At 45.0% G+C, this 19054-nt stretch overlaps 1 protein-coding gene across 1 annotated transcript in view; it reads right to left on the minus strand.

Annotated features, from left to right (window-relative positions):
* LOC111949907 (CXADR-like membrane protein) overlaps positions 1–19054 on the minus strand; it is a 91058-nt gene that overhangs the window by 2614 nt on the left and 69390 nt on the right. The window contains exons 2-7 of the mRNA XM_023967244.3: positions 16720–16877; positions 13033–13234; positions 9158–9325; positions 5355–5477; positions 4654–4795; positions 1–3821 (exon numbers count right to left, since the gene is read on the minus strand). The exon at positions 1–3821 is cut by the window's left edge and continues 2614 nt beyond it. Coding sequence (XP_023823012.1) covers positions 3473–3821; positions 4654–4795; positions 5355–5477; positions 9158–9325; positions 13033–13234; positions 16720–16877 — 1142 coding nt within the window. The 3' untranslated portion in view covers positions 1–3472. The remainder of the gene's footprint in view (positions 3822–4653; positions 4796–5354; positions 5478–9157; positions 9326–13032; positions 13235–16719; positions 16878–19054) is intronic.

The following is a 19054-nucleotide window of genomic DNA, read 5'->3' on the forward strand; positions in this document are numbered from 1 at the left end:
GGGGGGGTGCATCACTTGAGTGGGTTGAGTCACTAACGTGATCAAGATGGTAAGTTGGTGGTTGAAGATATCTCTCTAGTGGTGTGGGGGCTGTGCTTTGGCAAAGTGGGTGGGGTTATATCCTGCCAGTTTGGCCCTGTCCGGGGGTATCGTCGGATGGGACCACAGTGTCTCCCGACTCCTTCTGTCTCAGCCTCCAGTATTTATGCTGCAGTAGTTTATGTGTCGGGGGCTAGCTGTTATATCTGGAGTATTTCTCCTGTCTTATCCGGTGTCCTGTGTGAATTTAAGTATGCTCTCTCTAATTCTCTCTCTCTTTTTCTCTCTTTCTTTCTTTCTCTCTTTCTTTCTTTCTCTTCTCGGAGGACCTGGGCCCTAGGACCATGCCCCAGGACTACCTGGCCTGATGACTCATTGCTCCTGTCCCCAGTCCAACTGGTCGTGCTGCTGCTCCAGTTTCAACTGTTCTGCCTGTGGCTATGGAACCCTGACCTGTTCACCGGACGTGCTACCTGTCCCAGACCTGCTGTTCTCAACTCTCTAGAGACAGCAGGAGCGGTAGAGATGCTCTGAATGATCGGCTATGAAAAGCCAACTGACATTTACTCCTAAGGTGCTGACCTGTTGCACTCTCAACAACCACTGTGATTATTATTATTTGACCCTGCTGGTCATCTATGAACATTTGAACATCTTGGCCATGTTCTGTTATAATCTCCACCCGGCACAGCCAGAAGAGGACTGGCCACCCCTCATAGCCTGGTTCCTCTCTAGGTTTCTTCCTAGGTTCTTGCCTTTCTAGGGAGATTTTCCTAGCCGCCGTGCTTCTACACCTGCATTGCTTGCTGTTTGGGGTTTTAGGCTGGGTTTCTGTACAACACTTTGTGACATCAGCTGATGTATGCAGGGCTTTATAAATCAATTTGATTGATTTATTTGAAACTGTGGGTCAGCCTTCACAACCTGTCCAGACATGCCCGGGTGGGGGGAGTAAAATAGAAATAGAAGAGATACTATGCCCCCCTTGTCTTAAAGTTATTCTTATCCAGTATATTCAGTCATGTATCTCTATGTACTGTACTTTAACACCTAATTTACCCATATGTTAATTTGGGGAGGAGTTTACATACTATATGGGATGATAACTCCAGTCCTCGCACTTTTGCCCCAGCCCCAGCCAACACACCTGTCTCCAATAATCAACTAATCATGATCTTCAGTTTAGAACGCAATTAGTTTAATCAGCTGTGTTTGCTAGGGATGGGGGGGAAAGTGTGACACCACTACAGACTCGGGAGGCCAGAATTGCCGATCCCTGATGTAGAATGTCCACAGAGCTAAGAGAGAGGATGTGGGGAGAAAAATAAAAGTTTCAGCAGAACTCAGGCTACCATGTCAGTGATACATCCTATGAATGTGGCTAAAGTTTCTCCTGTTGAGAAAAGCAGATGAGCTGTTCTCTGAATGGGGTCAGGACCATGGAACATGGTGTGTCTTAGATGACGTCATAGATTCCGTAAAGCATCACTGAGCGTCTGCAGCACAGGAGGCTGCTGAGGGGAAGACGACTTCTAATAATGGCTGGAATGGAGTGAATTGAATAGTATCAAACACATGGAAAGCATTGGTGTTTCTCAAAATACATACTACCATGCTCCGAGCACGCAAATTGGAAAAGGGGAGGGTCAGAGTCCAAATCAAAGTATGCGAAATGGAGCACAGAGGGCACTTCTCGAATGAGTTTGTACATATTTGGAAGCATGCATCGATGCAAGCTTCAACAGAAATGATGTAAAGAAATATGACGCAACCACGTAAAAAATGACACAACATTTCTTGAAATCCATTATTTGAGCTGAATCGAGAGAAAATACACTCCGACTTCAGAATGAAATGTTGCCTATTCTCATCTCATATGTTGCATGACTACAATATTTTATTTTGGCAGGTTAATAAATACATGCTGTGTTATTTTTGGCATGTTTACCTGCCTACGTATCGTAGAATGCAAGCCCATAATAAGTCAATAGGGCAAACTGGTTAGCTACAACTGTTAGCTAGCCAGATAGCCACGAAGAATTGTTAGCTAGCGACCCACAAAGAATTGCCATCTACCTTGCATAACATTAGCTTTAGGTCATTTTTGCCTGTTAAACTATGTGGTTAGCTACATTATTACGATTCACATATAGCTAGCTGATAGTTATGAAGTAAAACGTTTGCTTTGTGTATATCTTGTTTAATCTCTATTGCCATTGTCTTGGCTGGAAGAAGGTTCAGTGAATGGGTAAATCCATTGTAATTTAATAGGGCTAGCTAGCTAGCCACGAAGAATAGGTAGCTAGCTACCCATGACAAATGAACATCTACCTTGCATAACATTAGTTTTACGTCATTTTTGCCTGTTAAACTATGTGGCTAACTAGAGTACTACGATTCACATATATCTAGTTGATAATTATTAGGTAAAACGTTTGTTTTATGTATATCTTGTTGCGTCTATTGTTGCCATTGTCCTGGCTGGAAAAGGTTCAGTGAATGGGGAGATGCAGTGTGAGGTAATACAGTAGGGGGAGTGCGAGTGCTTCTCAAATTAAATGTTTTATGAGTTCTCCACACTCTCGTCCTCACAAGAACGTACTCGAGAGAACATCACTCGGAGCATGAGAGTGTAGAGTACGGTTGTATGCATATTGAGAAATACCCCATGTGTTCGATGTGTTCGATACCATTCCATTTATTCCATTCCAGCTATTTCTATGAGCCCGTCCTCCTCAAATAAGGTGCCACCAGCCGCCTGTGGTTTGGAGGGGTGATCTAACGGTTTCTCTCCTCACAGGGAAAACAGTCTGCTATCTGTCAGAGGGCCAGGGGTGTTTTTGGGTGTGTGGTTGGTAGCGGGAAGCTCCAATGTGTCTGCCTGCTTGGATCGGTGTGGTTGGATGAGTCAGAGACACCACAAGGCCAAAATAAAGAGGCGTGTTCTTTCTCAGTATTTCATGCCCCCATCCCTCCGTCGGCACCTGGCTCTGACTTTGGATCTCTCTTTTCTCATCCCATCCCTTCTTTCTTCCTTTTTCTCTGCACTCCTCCCGTCCTTTTGATTTGATAAATAAATAAAAGCTCCACTCTGGGTTTCCTTCCACCTCACCGCACACAGCGCTGTGCCCGCTCACTGCTTTCCATGCCTTCAAAGTTGAAAGACAAGTGTAAAAATAAGTTCTTTAGCCGAGAGACATAAACAGAAATGTTCTGTCTCGGGTTTTTAGTTTAGTTTTGTTGTTTTTTATTCAGTAGGGGGCAAGCATTTCTTATTTTCCCTTTTTAATTATGCAATCATTAAAAGTTTTGGGATTACTATTATTTATTATTTTAATCGTTGTTTAACGGAAGAGTTTGTGTCTTTGAAGGGGTGGGGGGAGGGGGTGGGTCTTATACTTCAACACAGCCAGGATGGACTCTCTTCTACTTCCTACACAGTTTGAAAGGCCTTGGTCTGGGCAGGGACCATGAGAGTTGGGGGAGTGGGCCCAGAGATCTGGTTCCTGGAGTTGATGTTGTATTTGGGGGTGCCGGGGGGCTCAGGGGTCTTGTTGGGTGGTACCACCGTGGTGTAGGCTGGGGGGGACTGTGGGAAGTCAGGGGGCTGTCCGTTCTCCTTAAGGGCAGCAATGGCTGGGAGGCGAGGGCGGTGCCCGCGGGGGGCGGTGTTGTGCACCATGGACTGTGTTGAGGAGGCCCCGGAGCGGGAGCTGCCAGAGCGGGATGAGGACAGGGAGTTGGGCTTCACCAGCTTGGCCTTGGGAGCCTCTGCATCCTCCCTGTATGGAGACACACAGCAAAAACAAACAAGAGCTACTTAGATTCGGCCAGTCGTCACTTCAAGCATGCACACAAAGACAAACATAAACTTAGACAAACTCTACAGCCTTTCTGAGGAGAGCCAGTGGAGAAAACTGTCTTATACAATCAGGAAAAAGGGTTTGGTGATGCTCCACTGCACTTGCTGCATTACCATCTGGGTCTGACACAGTGTCTAAATAAATATAGTCTAATTCGTCTGGGTCTAAATCCACCACATTACATTGGCACCACCGTCACCGAACCCACTCCAGAAAACTACATCACCTAGCCTGCGAGCTCCATCCATTCCCGCCCGCTCAGTGGCTAAACATGGCATGTAAACAGGAAACACCTCCCCGTAGTCTGCATTATTTACTACACAGTCATCCCCAACCAAGCTGCATTATTCATCTGAACACCGGCAAATAAGCAGCTACACAGCCTCCAAGCTGTGACATTTGTTTTTTGCTGCTGTAACTAGCCATGCCATTAGCAGCCCGGGAGGCCCTAGTTTACTGTAGATCAACACGGCCTCAATTCACACCTAGGCCCTGCCGCCTTCTAAGGCCTGCTCTGGAAAGGAGAGAAGCTCTGGGCACAGGAGCAGAGAGGTGTGAAAAGAAGTCTCTCAGAAACCAATCAATACTACGCTTGACAATGAGGGATTTATTACAGACACACACACACGCATGTGTACATACACATGCACATAAGTGGGTGCTTTTCTTTAGTACTTTAGTTAGACAGAAAAAGAGCAAAAGAAGAACAGAAGAAGAAGAAGAGAGAGGAACAAGAAGAAAAATAAATGACCTGATCTCGTTGGGAGTCTCCTCCTCCTCATACTTCTTCTTCTCCTTCTTGCGGAAGACGAGCCAGATGATTAGGATGATGAGGAGAACACCAAAGGAGACGCCCACCACGGCACCTGCCAGCACGCCCATCCCTCGAACATCTGTGGAACATCACACATCTGTGACATCAGAAGGGCAGAGAAAAACCACCACAAATGCACCTGCACATACAGTATCCATACCGTACTGTGCACACATGCAAATATTGAGGCTTTTCACACAAACAATCCCTTTGAAAATAATGGTTTAGTCCCGATAGGTAAATCCTGTAAATTTGTAGATCATAGATTTTGCTGGTGTTATGTGTATTATGTGTTCAGTCCCCTACAAAGCTATGAATCTAACAAAATGGTATCAAAACCATTTCTGTTGCTGTGTTAACTTATAAATCATGTCCCCAACAGTTTACCCTGTTGTGACCCTAAAATTCCTGTGCCTTTCTAGAAATCTATTACCGTGACATTGAAACATGGCTGTTTGGGTGAAGCTGATGACCAATGGCCAATGTTTAAACGGTACCGTCCCCAGTGTTGGTTTACTGAGGCAGAGGGGAGTGGAGGGAGGGGAAACCAATTTTCAGGTGCTGTTGGAAACTACAGTCATTCATCACCATCGTAGCACGGTGTGGTGCGGAGCCGGAGAGCAGCTTTCGCTACTCACACTGCATGGTGACCTCGATGATGCAGTTCTCCTCGCCCACGTCATTGCTGGCGGTGCACTTGTAGAAACCTGTACTGTCCTTCGTCAGGTTCCGCAGGGTGACGATCTCTGGATTCTTCAGATCTGTAGGAGAGATAGATAGACTGTGATTTAACAACCTGCTCAACCAGGGAAATCTAAGAGGACCGGATAGCCTCAGACAACAACATTGATGTACAGTGGGGAGAACAAGTATTTGATACACTGCCGATTTTGCAAGTTTTCCTACTTACAACGCATGTAGAGGTCTGTAATTTTTATCATAGGTACACTTCAACTGTGAGAGACGGAATCTAAAACAAAAATCCAGAAAATCACATTGTATAATTTTTAAGTAATTAATTTGCATTTAATTTGCAAACTGAAAGCGTGGACCACTGCTTTCAATCATGGCAAGGCGACCGGAAACATGACCAAATACAAACAGTGTAGCTATTCCCTCCACAAGGCAATCAAACAAGCTAAGCGTCAGTATAGAGACAAAGTAGAGTCACAATTCAACAGTTCAGACATGAGACGTATGTGGCAGGGTCTACAGTCAATCACGGATTACAAAAAGAAAACCAGCCCCGTCGCGGACACCGACGACTTTCTCCCAGACAAATTAAACAACTTCTTTGCTCGCTTTGGGGACAATACAGTGCCACTTCCACGGCCCGCTACCAAAACCTGCAGGCTCTCCTTCAACGCGGCCAACGTGAGTAAAACATTTAAACGTGTTAACCCTCGCAAGGCTGCCGGCCCAGACGGAAACCCTAGCCGCGTCCTCAGAGCATGCGCAGACCAGCTGGCTGGTGTGTTTACTGACATATTCAATCAATCCCTATCCCAGTCTGCTGTCCCCACATGCTTCAAGAGGGCCACCATTGTTCCAGTTCCCAAGAAAGCTAAGGTAACTAACCTAAACGACTATCGCCCCGTAGCACTCACTTCCGTCATCATGAAGTGCTTTGAGAGACTAGTCAAGGATCATATCACCTCCACCCTACTTGACACCCTAGACCCACTCCAATTTGTTTACCGCCCCAATAGGTCCACAGACGACGCAATCGCAATCACACTGCACACTGCCCTAACACATATGGACAAGAGGAATACCTATGTGAGAATGCTGTTCATCGATGACAGCTCAGCATTTAACACCATAGTACCTCCAAACTCGTCATTAAGCTCGAGACCCTGGGTCTTGACCCCGCCCTGTGCAACTGGGTCCTGGACTTTCTGACGGGCCACCCCCAGGTGGTGAGGGCAGGAAACAACATTTCCACCCCGCTGATCCTCAACACTGGGGCCCCACAAGGGTGCGTTCTCAGCCCTCTCCTATACACCCTGTTCACCCATGACTGCGTGGCCATGCACGCCTCCAACTCAATCATCAAGTTTGGTAGGCTTGATTACCAACAACGACGAGATAGCCTACAGGGAGGAGGTGATGGCCCTTGGAGTGTGGTGTCAGGAAAATAACCTTACACTCAACGTCAACAAAACAAAGGAGATGATCGTGGACTTCAGGAAACAGCAGAGGGAGCACCCCCCTATCCACATCGACGGGACAGTAGTGGCGTACACATCACGGACAAACTGAAATGGTCCACCCACACAGACAGCGTGGTGAAGAAGGCGCAACAGCGCCTCTTCAACCTCAGGAGGCTGAAGAAATTTGGCTTGTCACCAAAAACACTCTCAAACTTTTACAGATGCACAATCGAGAGCATCCTGTCAGGCTATATCACGCCTGGTACGGCAACTGCTCCGCCCACAACCGTAAGGCTCTCCAGAGGGTAGTGAGGTCTGCACAACGCATCACCGGAGGCAAACTACCTGCCCTCCAGAACACCTACACCATCCGGTGTCACAGGATGGCCAAAAAGATCATCAAGGACAACAACCACCCGAGCCACTGCCTGTTCACCCCGCTATCACCCAGAAGGTGAGGTCAGTACAGGTGCATCAAAGCTGGGACCGAGAGACTGAAAAACAGTTTCTATCTCAAGGCCATCAGACTGTTAAACAGCCATCTCTAACATTGAGTGGCTGCTGCCAACATACTGACTCAATCTCTAGCCACTTTAATAATAAAAAATTGGATGTAATAAATGTATTAGTCACTTTAAACAATGCAATTTTATATAATGTTTACATACCCTACATTACTCATCTCATATGTATATACTGTACTCTATACCATCTACTGTATCTTGCCTATGCCGCACGGCCATCACTCATCCATATAATTTATATGTACATATTCTTATTCATTCCTTTACACTTGTGTATATAAGGTAGTTGTTGTGAAATTGTTAGATTACTTGTTAGATATTACTGCACGGTCGGAACTGAAGTACAAGCATTTCGCTACACTCACATTAACATCTGCTAACCATGTGTATGTGACCAATACAATTTGATTTGATTTGTCTGTGGTGCAGGTGGTACATGTATTTACATTACAATGGTTTCATGCACTTCTACAGTTAGCATGACCTTGAAGAGTAATTTGATTAACAGCATGTAGTAAATCCTTGCAGTGATGTAGTAAATCCTTGCAGTGATGTACTGCACTTCATGTCAAAGTCTACTTAGCTCTGATCCACTCCATTCTATGATAATCTAGTACAGACCAGCATCAAGAAAAATGATTGTGAGGCTGTATTGAGGTGAAATTGTATTGATGAGTGTTGAGCCTAGTTAGATCTGACCCAGGTCTGTTTTGGGCTAACCATTCCTGTCTGTAATAGTGTGTCAGCTCTGATGTATCACACTTTGTGGGACAGAGCAGGAGATGAACTCGCAAATGTTGATCTTGGCCTCTGAGAGACTGAGTAAACTCAGAGTGGCTCTGGTGATTGAAGAGCGGGCCTGTAGACACTGAGGGAATTTAGGGGGAGTTGAAATAGTTTGTCTGAGAGAACGAATGAGCTTTACTGGGTTAAGAGTCGTTTAGTCATCCCCCTCACAACAGCCACGTAATATTACCGTTCACCACTACCAATAAAAAATGGCCCATGCCGATTTGTTTTATTGCCCACTGAAAACTAATTAGACTGTACAGGTGTTCTTTCATGGAGATCATTAACTTCTAGGCTTTTGGCATTGGCACATGCCATGGCTAATGCGAGTTGAGTGGGGAAAATAGGTGGGAAAAATGAAATGTAATGAAGGCGTGTTGTTGTGTGCCTTGGGGATAGATGCATCTAGTATAGGGATCATCAACTAGATTCAGCCGCTGGACAATTTTTGTTGTTGAGCAAATGGTCACGGGTTTGGAACATAATTACTAATCATTTTTAGAATGCAAATTGACCGCAAGAAGCCCAAACAGATATAAAACCTTGCTTACATTTGTATACGATCACATATATCCCTGTATTATGTGTGGGAATACTTTTGGACAAATGTTCTAAATAAATATCACTTGGAGCTGATTTGCTGGTGTTTTTACAGTCTTTTATGTCCCTATTTTTGTATATATGTTTATTTAAAAAAATAATAATTGGGGGGCCAAATAAAATCGCCTGCTGGCCAAATTCGGCCACCAGTTGCGGAACCCTGGTCTGGATGTGGATGAAGAATGGAGAAAGTTTTCGTGCTGTATTGAATCTCCATTACATTTTGGTGTTTCGGAGGCAGACTGGAATTTAGGTGTTTGGGGATCAAATTTCTTCTGGGAAATACTAGCATCAAAATAACATATACTATGTAATATCCTCTTTAGGGGACCCGTGTTACACATACACATGTGTACTTGTGGACAATCTACTTACCTCTCAGTGCCAGTAGGGGGAGTTTCCCAACACTCTTTCCCTTATCCAGCACCCTCCCCCAATTGTATTTGATAGGATCTGAGCCGTCACTGGATTTGCAGCTCAGTTTAACGTCACTGCCCTCTAACAGCCTGCCGTCCATCCAGCATCGTGGCTTAGAGGGCTTCACTGTAGAAACAACAGAACAGTAGTTACATAACACTACAAATAACACTATTATACAAAAAAGAACACAGGATGGTACCTAATACGGATAATGATTCATTCATATAATATGCTGTTTAGCCCAGAGTATGACATACTGTAGCAGTATGTGTAAATGTGAATTAATACTAAAAGATTCTTGAGTGTAACAATAGCTTGTTCATTTCTCATGGAAGTCAATGCTGGGATTAAGAGTAGTATTAAAGGCCCAGGCCAAGATCAATAAGTGACTGTGAGTTGGTTTTGAAAGCCTGCAAACAGAGACAGGTCAGGAGAGAGTGCTGTGCTCCTGAGTTCCTGTGGCCTGGAGGTCACTAGATGGCCAGCCCTGCTCTAAGCTCTATGGCTGCTTCACAGCAGCTGCTCCAGTCCTCCCTATATCTCTCCCTCCATCCCTCAACCCATCCCTCTATCCCTCAACCCATTCCTCAATCTCTTCCTCTTTCCATCCGTCCATCCTTTCCCTCCATCCCTTCCCTTCTAGTCTAACCGGCCTGGTGAACATGCTGCTCACACACTCAGTAAGGGATATAATAAGGGGGCTGAGGAGAGTGCCGGGGATTCTGCAGTTCATCTCACAGCTCTGTCAGGGCCAGTTAGGCCGCTCTCTCTGCAACAGAAGCAGCCAGAGCGAGGACACACACTGACACAGAGGCCCAGGCCCAGACCCAGCCAGCAGCCAGCTCCTCTGCCAACCCATTATCTTAACATCGGGACTGCGAAAGAAAAATGCAAATGTTCGTCTCTCAAAATCGAAAGTGTCACTGCAAAGCTGATGGCAATTTGTAAAAATCTAAGCGTTAACTCAATGAAATGTCTTTATGGAGGAGAGAGAAAAGAGAGAAAGGATTAAGAGACTGTTCCATTAATAAAGAACCAATAACCGCCGGTTGAACTAATCTCCCATGATGTTTTAATAAATTACATAGTTTCTGACATTGAGAATGATCTCACTTCTCCCATTGGACTACTAGACGGCTTTGTGGTATTGCTGCTCTCCATTTGCCTGTCTGTCCTTCAAAGCTGTTTGTCTATTCAATGATATGCAGAGACACATTTACCACAGAGACAGTTAAAACTAAACCATTTAAAACAGATCCGCCAAGCCTCTGTGTATTGGGGCAAAGAAGAAACTAAACCGAACAGAGAATAAAACAACAATGGCGTCTTTGCCTCTGCTAAAGCAGCCCAACTGGCTTTGCCATCATACCTATGAGAGCTGAATTTAGGCTCAGAACTCTGTCTGGTGTTTAATAATTAAAAACAGATATAACATATTAAATCATCTTAAAGAGCTTGTCTGCCGTATAATGACAGAAAACGTATTTTCTTATCATGGTAGCAACATTTTCTCCTAATGTTTAAAGGGGAAGTTCACACATTTTCACTCTTTCTGTGCTTGTAGCTGACCCCCCCCCAAACAGTTTTTTAAAATGTGTGTTTTGTTACAGAGAAAATTGTTTGTCACAGTCATCACTTGCCATAGACTAGAATGCATTATGAAAATGTGTTTAAAACATGTTATAAAATGCTCGAAAACACTCCAAACCACCTCATATTACATCAGAATCTCATTCTGGATAATGTCTCTGCACTCAATATGGGATTGTCTTTCCACCATACAATAAATCCATGTTTGAATGATGCTGTTTACAACAACAAAAATATGCAAATATGGATTTATGGGACAGTGCAAAACATTTTCTAAAATTGAGTACAGAGGTGTTATCCAGAATGAGATTCTGATGTAATATAAGGGGGTTTGGAGCATTTTATAACATGCTCAAACACATTTTCATAATGCATTGTAGTCTAAGGCAAGTAATGACTCAGCAAAATGTGACAATCAATGTTTTCTGTAACGAAACAAAATATGAAAAATGGTTTGGGGTATCAACTACAAGCACAGAAAAAGTGAAAATAAGGCCACCTGTAAAAATGGGTGAACTTCCGCTTTAACATCTAAATTCTGCATCATCTGTTTCAAGCTGACCAGGTCAATCCCCAATGTCAGCCATTTCTAGACATAAACTCAGCAAAAAAAGAAACGGCCTCTCACTGTCAACTGCGTTTATTTTCAGCAAACTTAACATGTGTAAATATTTGTATGAACATAACAAGATTCAACAACATATATAAACTGAACAAGTTCCATGTCACCAACAGAAATGTAATAATGTGTCCCTGAACAAAGGGGGGGGGGGGGTCAAAAGTAACAGTCAGTATCTGGTGTGGCCACCAGCTGAATGAAGTACTGCAGTGCATCTCCTCCTCATGGACTGCACCAGATTTGCCAGTTCTTGCTGTGAGATGTTACCCCACTCTTCCACCAAGGCACCTGCAAGTTCCCAGACATTTCTGAGGGAATGGCCCTAGCCCTCACCCTCCGATCCAACAGGTCCCAGACGTGCTCAATGGGATTGAGATCCGGGCTCTTCGCTGGCCATGGCAGAACACTGACATTCCTGTCTTGCAGGAAATCACGCACAGAACGAGCAGTATGGCTGGTGGCATTGTCATGCTGGAGAGTCATGTCAGGATGAGCCTGCATGAAGGCTGTCTCTTATACACATCTAGATGTGTATAAGAGACAGCACCACCCCAGAACATGACGGACCCTCCACCTCCAAATCGATCCTGCTCCAGAGTACAGGCTTCGGTGTAACGCTCATTCCTTCGACGATAAACGCGAACCATCGCCCCTGGTGAGACAAAACCGCAACTCGTCTGTGAAGAGCACTTTTTACCAGTCCTGTCTGGTCCAGCAACGGTGGGTTTGTGCCCATAGGCGACGTAGTTGTCTGGTGGGGACCTGCCTTACAACAGGCCTACAAGCCCTCAGTCCAGCCTCTCTCAGCCTATTGCGGACAGCCTGAGCACTGATGGAGGGATGGTGCATTCCTTGTGTAACTCGGGCAGTTGTTGTTGCCATCCTGTACCTGTCCCGCAGGTATGATGTTCGAATGTACCGATCCTGTGCAGGTGTTGTTARACYTCGTCTGCCGCTGCGAGGAAGATCAGCTGTCCGRCCTGTCTACCTGTAGCGCTGTCTTAGGCATCTCACAGTACGGACATTGCAATTTATTGCCCTGGCCACATCTGCAGTCCTCATGCCTCCTTACAGCATGCCTAAGGCACGTTCATGCAGATGAGCAGGGACCCTGGGCATCTTTCTTTTGGTGTGTTTCAGAGTCAGTAGAAAGGCCTCTTTAGTGTTCTAAGTTTTCATAACTGTGACCTTAATTGCCTACTGTCTGTAAGCTATTAGTGTCTTAAAGACCGTTCCGCAGGTGCATGTTCATTAATTATTTATGGTTCATTGCACAAGCATGGGAAACAGTGTTTAAATCCTTTACAATGAAGATCTGTGAAGTTATTTGGATTTTTATGAATTATCTTTGAAAGACAAGGTCCTGAAAAAGGGACATTTCTTTTTTTTCTGAGTTTAGTATATTATATATGATATGTTACTTCTACTGTATATGCCTTAACAACCACACATCTCAGAGACCCTCGCAACAGAGAAACAAGGCCAAACAAAAAATCTAAATCGAATCACTCCGTCTAAATCAAATTGAATCATTAGATCAGTTAGCATGAGAGAGGAAATGTGCCTGCTAATTCCCTATTGATTAGTGTGTGTGAGAGACAGAGCTGGAGAGCAGACTCACCCAGCACTATGAGGTTAACCTGGCTCCAGTGGTACTTTCCCCCCGTCTTGACCTTGCAGTAGTACTCTCCAGAGTCCGTCAGCTGTAGGTCACTGAGGAGCAGGGAGGCGTCTCCCTTTAGGTAGTCGCCTGCGAAAGACAGATGACTGGCCTCGCTGGTCACCTCATTGGTGTACACCTGGCCCCCGAAAAACGTGATGATCTGGGTTGGGGAGAGAGACAATGAGACACACTGAGAGAGCTGTATGCAGAGACATATGTAAAGACATCAGATCTGTATCTGGATTTACACATGCATTGGACACTGCTTGCTCATAAAGACACATACACATACAGTACAGACATGTACCCTCTCTTTGTCTTTTTTTCTCTCTCCCTTGTAAACACACACACACTACAACAACACCATCAAACACAGCTGTCACAGCAGCCTATTACTCAGGGCAAGTGAGAGCCTGCAGATGGGGACTGCTAAACGCTGGTGCCACAGCACATCAGTGCCACAGGAGCTGGGTTTACCTGCTGTGTTTGCAGGTGACAACTGGCCATTTACAGTACACAAACACACACACACACACACAGTCTTGTACAAGTAAACTTGTGGGGACACAAAATTCTGTCCTATTCAAAATGATTTCCCCTAACCCTAACTCTAACCCTTACCCTAACCCTAACCCCAAAACCTAACCTTAACCCTAACCCTAAATCTAACCCTGAATCTAAACCTAATTCTAACTCTAACCTTAACCCTAATCCCCCTAGAAATAGCATTTGACCTTTTGGGGATCAAGGTTGGGTAGGTTACTTTCTAAATATAATTCGCTACAGTTACTAGATACCTGTCCAAAATTGTAATCAGTAATGTAACTTTTTGATTACCCAAACTCAGTAACATTATCTGATTACATTCTGTTACTTTTAGATTACTTTCCCTTTAAGAGGCATTAGAAAAAGACAAAAATATATGTTTCCAATTGAACGACATCTATTGCAGGATAAATCAATGTTAAAGTTTACATAGCTGGCCCTATAAGATGTTACATTTTACTTTATGGGTTGGTTATGTTGGTTTCTTCTAACCCATCCCTTTCCACTACATGAAATGATATCTTTACATTAATAGACAGTACCAGTCAAAAGTTTGGACACACCTACTCATTCAAGGGTTTTTCCTTATTTTTACTATTTTCTACACTGTAGAATAATAGTGAAGACATCAAAACTATGACATAACACATATGGAATCATGTGGTAACCAAAAAAGTGTGAAACAAATCAAAATATATTTTAGATTTGAGATTCTTCAACGTAGCCACCGTTTGCCTTGACGACAGCTTTGCACACTCTTGGCATTCCTTCAACGAGCTTCACCTGAAATGATTTTGCAAGGAGTACCTACATATGCTGTGCACCCGTTGGCTGCTTTTCTTTCACTCTGAACTGTGAACAGCCATCCATAACAACCACAATCTGTAAAGCTCAAATAGCTAAATCAGAGAGTAGCAGTGTGATTTACATCAATGCGCTATGTAGATATCAATAATAAGTGATAGCCGTATCGCCGTAGACTATACCACTGCTGTCATCCTTATCTCCATGTGTTTATTCAAGTTGGATAATCTTTGGATGCCGACAGCAGTTGCACCATTGGAAGACATAGCTTGGCTGTAGCCTACAAAAGCCTATCCCTGCTCTTTTCCCACAATCCATCAAACACATTTGGTGTGTCATCAGACTCGCTCAGGTGAACAAACTTAAACTTGCGCCTTTTTTCAATGCTGATTTGAATGTCATTGAGAAAACAGAATAGTGTCAAATATTTTCTTCGCAAATTTCTGAATTTAAAACTAATCCTCGAAGTAATCATCTAGTTTTTCAAAAGTATCTGTAATCCGATTACTATATTATTGCTGGTATTTTTGCTGGTATTTTTGCAAGATTTTTGTAATCCGTTACTCCCCAACCCTGGTGGGGACTAACAAAATGTCCCCAGTTGGTCAAATTTTTGTTTGTTTCCGTGTCTGTGGAAGGCCTCAGTATATGGGCCTATGGGTGGTTACCACCATTATCATTAGCATACGCATCCCCAGGTTAGCACAAGTGAACTCTGCCCTTGCTCAGGCTTTCTCTCCCCTCTGTGCTCCTGACACATTTAGGCTGTACGCTCGGCAACAGAGGATAAATGTTGACAAGTTGCTCTTTTCCATTTCAACACGGCCTTTCAGCGGAAATAAAATAATTAGTTATTCATTCCGCCACTGGCACAGTCTCATTCCTAATCAAATTATCAGACATTTGATTTTAATTAATGGTGCCTTCAATGTTATCTCCCCGTTAAATAGTCCCTCCTCCCTTCTCTCCCTCCTCCCTTCTCTCCCTCCTCCCTTCTCTCCCTGCTCCTCCCTTCTCTCCCTCCTCCCTTCTCTCCTCCCTTCTCCCTTCTCTCTCTCCTCCCTCTCTCCCTCCTCCTTCTCTCCCTCCTCCCTTCTCTCCCGCTCCTCCCTTCTCTCCCTCCTCCGCTTCTCTCTCCCTTCTCCCTTTCTCTCTCTCCTCCCTCTCTCTCCCTCCTCCCTTCTCTCCCTCCTCCCCTTCTCTCCCTCCCCCTTCTTCCCCTTCTCTCCCTCCTCCCTTCTCTCCCTCTCTCCCCTCCCCCTTCTTCCCTTCTCTCCCTTCTCCTTCTCTCCCACCTCCCTCTTCTCCTTACTCCCTTCTCTCCATACTCCCTTCTTCCCTTCTCCCTCTCCCTTCTCTCCCTTCTCTCCCTCCCCCTCTTCCCTTCTCCCTTCTCTCACTCCTCCCTTCTCTCTCTCTCCTCCCTTCTCTCTTGCCTCCCTTCTCTCTTGCCTCCCTTCTCTCTTGCCTCCCTTCTCTCTTGCCTCCCTTCTCTCCCTCCTCCCTTCTCTCCCTCCTGTCTCCATTTTCTTGTGGAACCAAATCTCTCACTTCTAATCAACAGATCAGTGTGTTAACGAATGACTTCCAAAGAGAGAAGAAATCTCTTTGTTCTGATGAGGCCTGTTGAGATTCCATGGTCTTACTGTTATCAGATACTGCATCCCATTAAAAAAAACAGGAACAAATCAAAACAGAAACTGATACTCTAACATCTTCTGAGAGCTACAACACAAGTAATTAGATTAGGGCTGTTTTTAGACTCGGGTAAATGATTCAAGGTAGGTGATAGGATGGATCCATTTTTATCCTATTAAGAGCTGGCAGTATTGATGTGGTCTAATTCAATTGTCAGGGACTGGAAGGTCTAGGTATTCTATTTTCACAGCTGGTAGGATGTATAGGCTTTATTTATTAACTGTGTCTCTGGTAGACTTTCAGTCACAGTAATTTGTTTACTATTGTATCTCTGTCGATATTGTAACACTTCAGGGAATCTGAAAAAGCCTATGAACAATACCCTGAGCAGATTAAATAAATAGAGGAATGAGGAATTGGGAGAGAGTAAGAGTAAACTGTAGGAAGTAGAAAAGGGTTGAGATGGGAAGGAAACAAATTGGAGGAACATTGTGTTGTGTAAGTGTGCCTTTGAAAAAGCTATTCAAATTATATCATATTGGCTGCAACAAAGAGATTGGGGGTATAGAGAAAAGGAGAGAGAAGAAAGAGAGAAAGAAGGAAAGAGAGACAATGACAAAGAGAGAGAGAGAGAGAGAGAGAGAGAGGCTTCCTCACCACTCTCTGCTTGGAGTTGGGCTTCTGCAGTAGCCACTCGATGTCGAGCAACTGCGCGTTGGACTGCCAGAACTGATGGTGGCACGGCAGGGTGGCGTTGTCTCCGACAACTCTCTTCATTTCTGTCTGGGCGCCAGCCATCAGCAGGCTCAGCAGCACTGGAGAGAGAGAGAACAGAGGAACTGTCAGACAACTAGAACCAGATACACCACCAGACAGCAGCCACAGGCAGAATATAGCTGGAGTAAAAAACCTAGTGAGATAGGAAACAGAATCAGAATTACTAGGACATAATACGTAAAAGAAACAGAATCAAACAATAAAAACCATCCAAGCCACAATGAGACAAAGACTATAACTAGTCAATATCTCCCAAGCCGACCTAGCTGTCAGGTTCTTTGCTGTAGGACAGGGTATGGGTTACACTAGGCTCAGTCAGTAGCATACATGGAGCTTGTGACTCGGCCCCTGGCCAGAAGCCAGACTGTTAGGGCCTATTACGCAGAGGGGGCCGCTGGGCTAATTTATTGGAGGATGCTGGACAGCCCCACTGGCTGGAGGGGAATTAGGGAGAGGCGTCGGGGGGATTTGCAGAGGGATGAAGCTTAGGGGGGCCGTAGGGGGGCGAAGGGGACATACGACTCCCTCCACCTGGTAGACCCGGCACAGGGCAAACAATGCACAGGCTCCACATCCCCCCTGGGCTTTCTCGCTCAAATGCGAGAGATATTTTTGGTGCCTCTGCATTAACCTAACTAGCACATTTAATTTAGTCACTGCAGAGAGCGGGCTAAGAGCCTGGCTTCAAAGAGCTTTAAATAAAGTTATCCAAACGCTTTTTCAGATGCATTATGTCCTGGTCATGTAAATATTATATTATCTCCTTTTCATTACTCAGTGGTATGTTGCTGATTAGGTGCTGAGTGTTTCAATAAATCACTAAATATACAGTGTGGTATACATACAGTACTTACACAAACACTGTATGGCCTGTTGCCTAGCCCCGAGTGTGTTATGTCTGGGCTTGAATGATTCAACAGACAGCGACTCATTGAAAGAATGCTTTAGTGCCCTATCACCCTCGATGACGTTGTCAATGTTCCATGGATCACCTAATGTGGTCAATGCATCAGTCATAGGCACTTTTCTTCTTATTTTGTGGCCACCCTCTCAGGAACAGCACGTAAGAGCTGTCAGAGCCAATGAGAATGGTCGCTGGTCTGCCCTATAAAACATGTGACTTGGTGTAAGTTTGTGTTAAAGATGGTGATGGTTGGAGATGGGTGACATCTTACGAGTCTTAAGCTAGCATTTCATGGTAAAGTCTACACTAGTTGTATTCGGCACATGTGACAAATCAAATTTGATTTGATTTGGTACGGGGAGGAAGGTATCATAACTGTAAACCGCTTATTCAGAATTGGTTGACTGACTCACAGTGATGACATCATTACTCTGTGAACTTTGTGTGCAGCTCTTTAAGTTTCCTTCACTTCACATTTCCCTGCTGCAATAACCCTGGGCTCCACGCCAATCACTCACATCCATCTGAGTCACCACTTAGACACAACCCCAGATGCGCTCACTGACTGGCACCCAGCAACACAGGAGAGGAAGCCATATTACAGTACAGCAGGGCCCTCAGTCCGCTCAATACAGCCCTGGTGACAGGACACATTACTGTCCTCCTACTGCTCTTGCGCTCCCCTGCTCTGCTCAAATCACTACTCAGCAGAAAAAAGGGCCACCTCTTCCCAGCCAAGGAGCTTCCAGCACCCCTGAAGGTGTCCCCGTTCATTACTTTTTAATGCAGCATTTGCAGAGCCATTCATCTTGTGGGCTCCCCGCAGATATTACTTTGGATGGAAGTCATGGAGGGAAGCCTAGGAGAGAAGGATCCAGATCCAGCCAGCACAGAGGACACTGGGTATCCTCTCAGCATAGCTCCTAATCACTTTAAGGAGGAGGAGGAAGGAGGAGGTTGGCTGGAGTGTGTGTGTGCGAGAGAGTGTGAGTGTTGGGGCCCGGTGATGGTCCGTTGGGAGCCCAGTGCCCGCTGCTAGACAGGGCCTGTTTAAGCCGTGCTGTCTAATCAGTGCCCCCACACTCGTCACCCCAGGGCTGAACTCCCTGCTCTGTGTGCTGGGCCTGATAACAGCTAGTAGGCTCACCTCTCCACCGCCAGCCCCCCCACGCCTCCCTGCTCCCTCTCTTTGACAGAGGACTCACAGGCAGGGGAGAGTATTGCATTTGAGCGATACAAGTAGGGCTAGTTATCAAAGGGGGTATATGGAAGTTTGTGTGTTGTATGTGCAATTAACTGTGCTGTATATCG

The sequence above is a fragment of the Salvelinus sp. IW2-2015 genome, linkage group LG22 (genome assembly GCF_002910315.2).
Source record: "Salvelinus sp. IW2-2015 linkage group LG22, ASM291031v2, whole genome shotgun sequence".
Classification (NCBI taxonomy): domain Eukaryota; kingdom Metazoa; phylum Chordata; class Actinopteri; order Salmoniformes; family Salmonidae; genus Salvelinus; species Salvelinus sp. IW2-2015.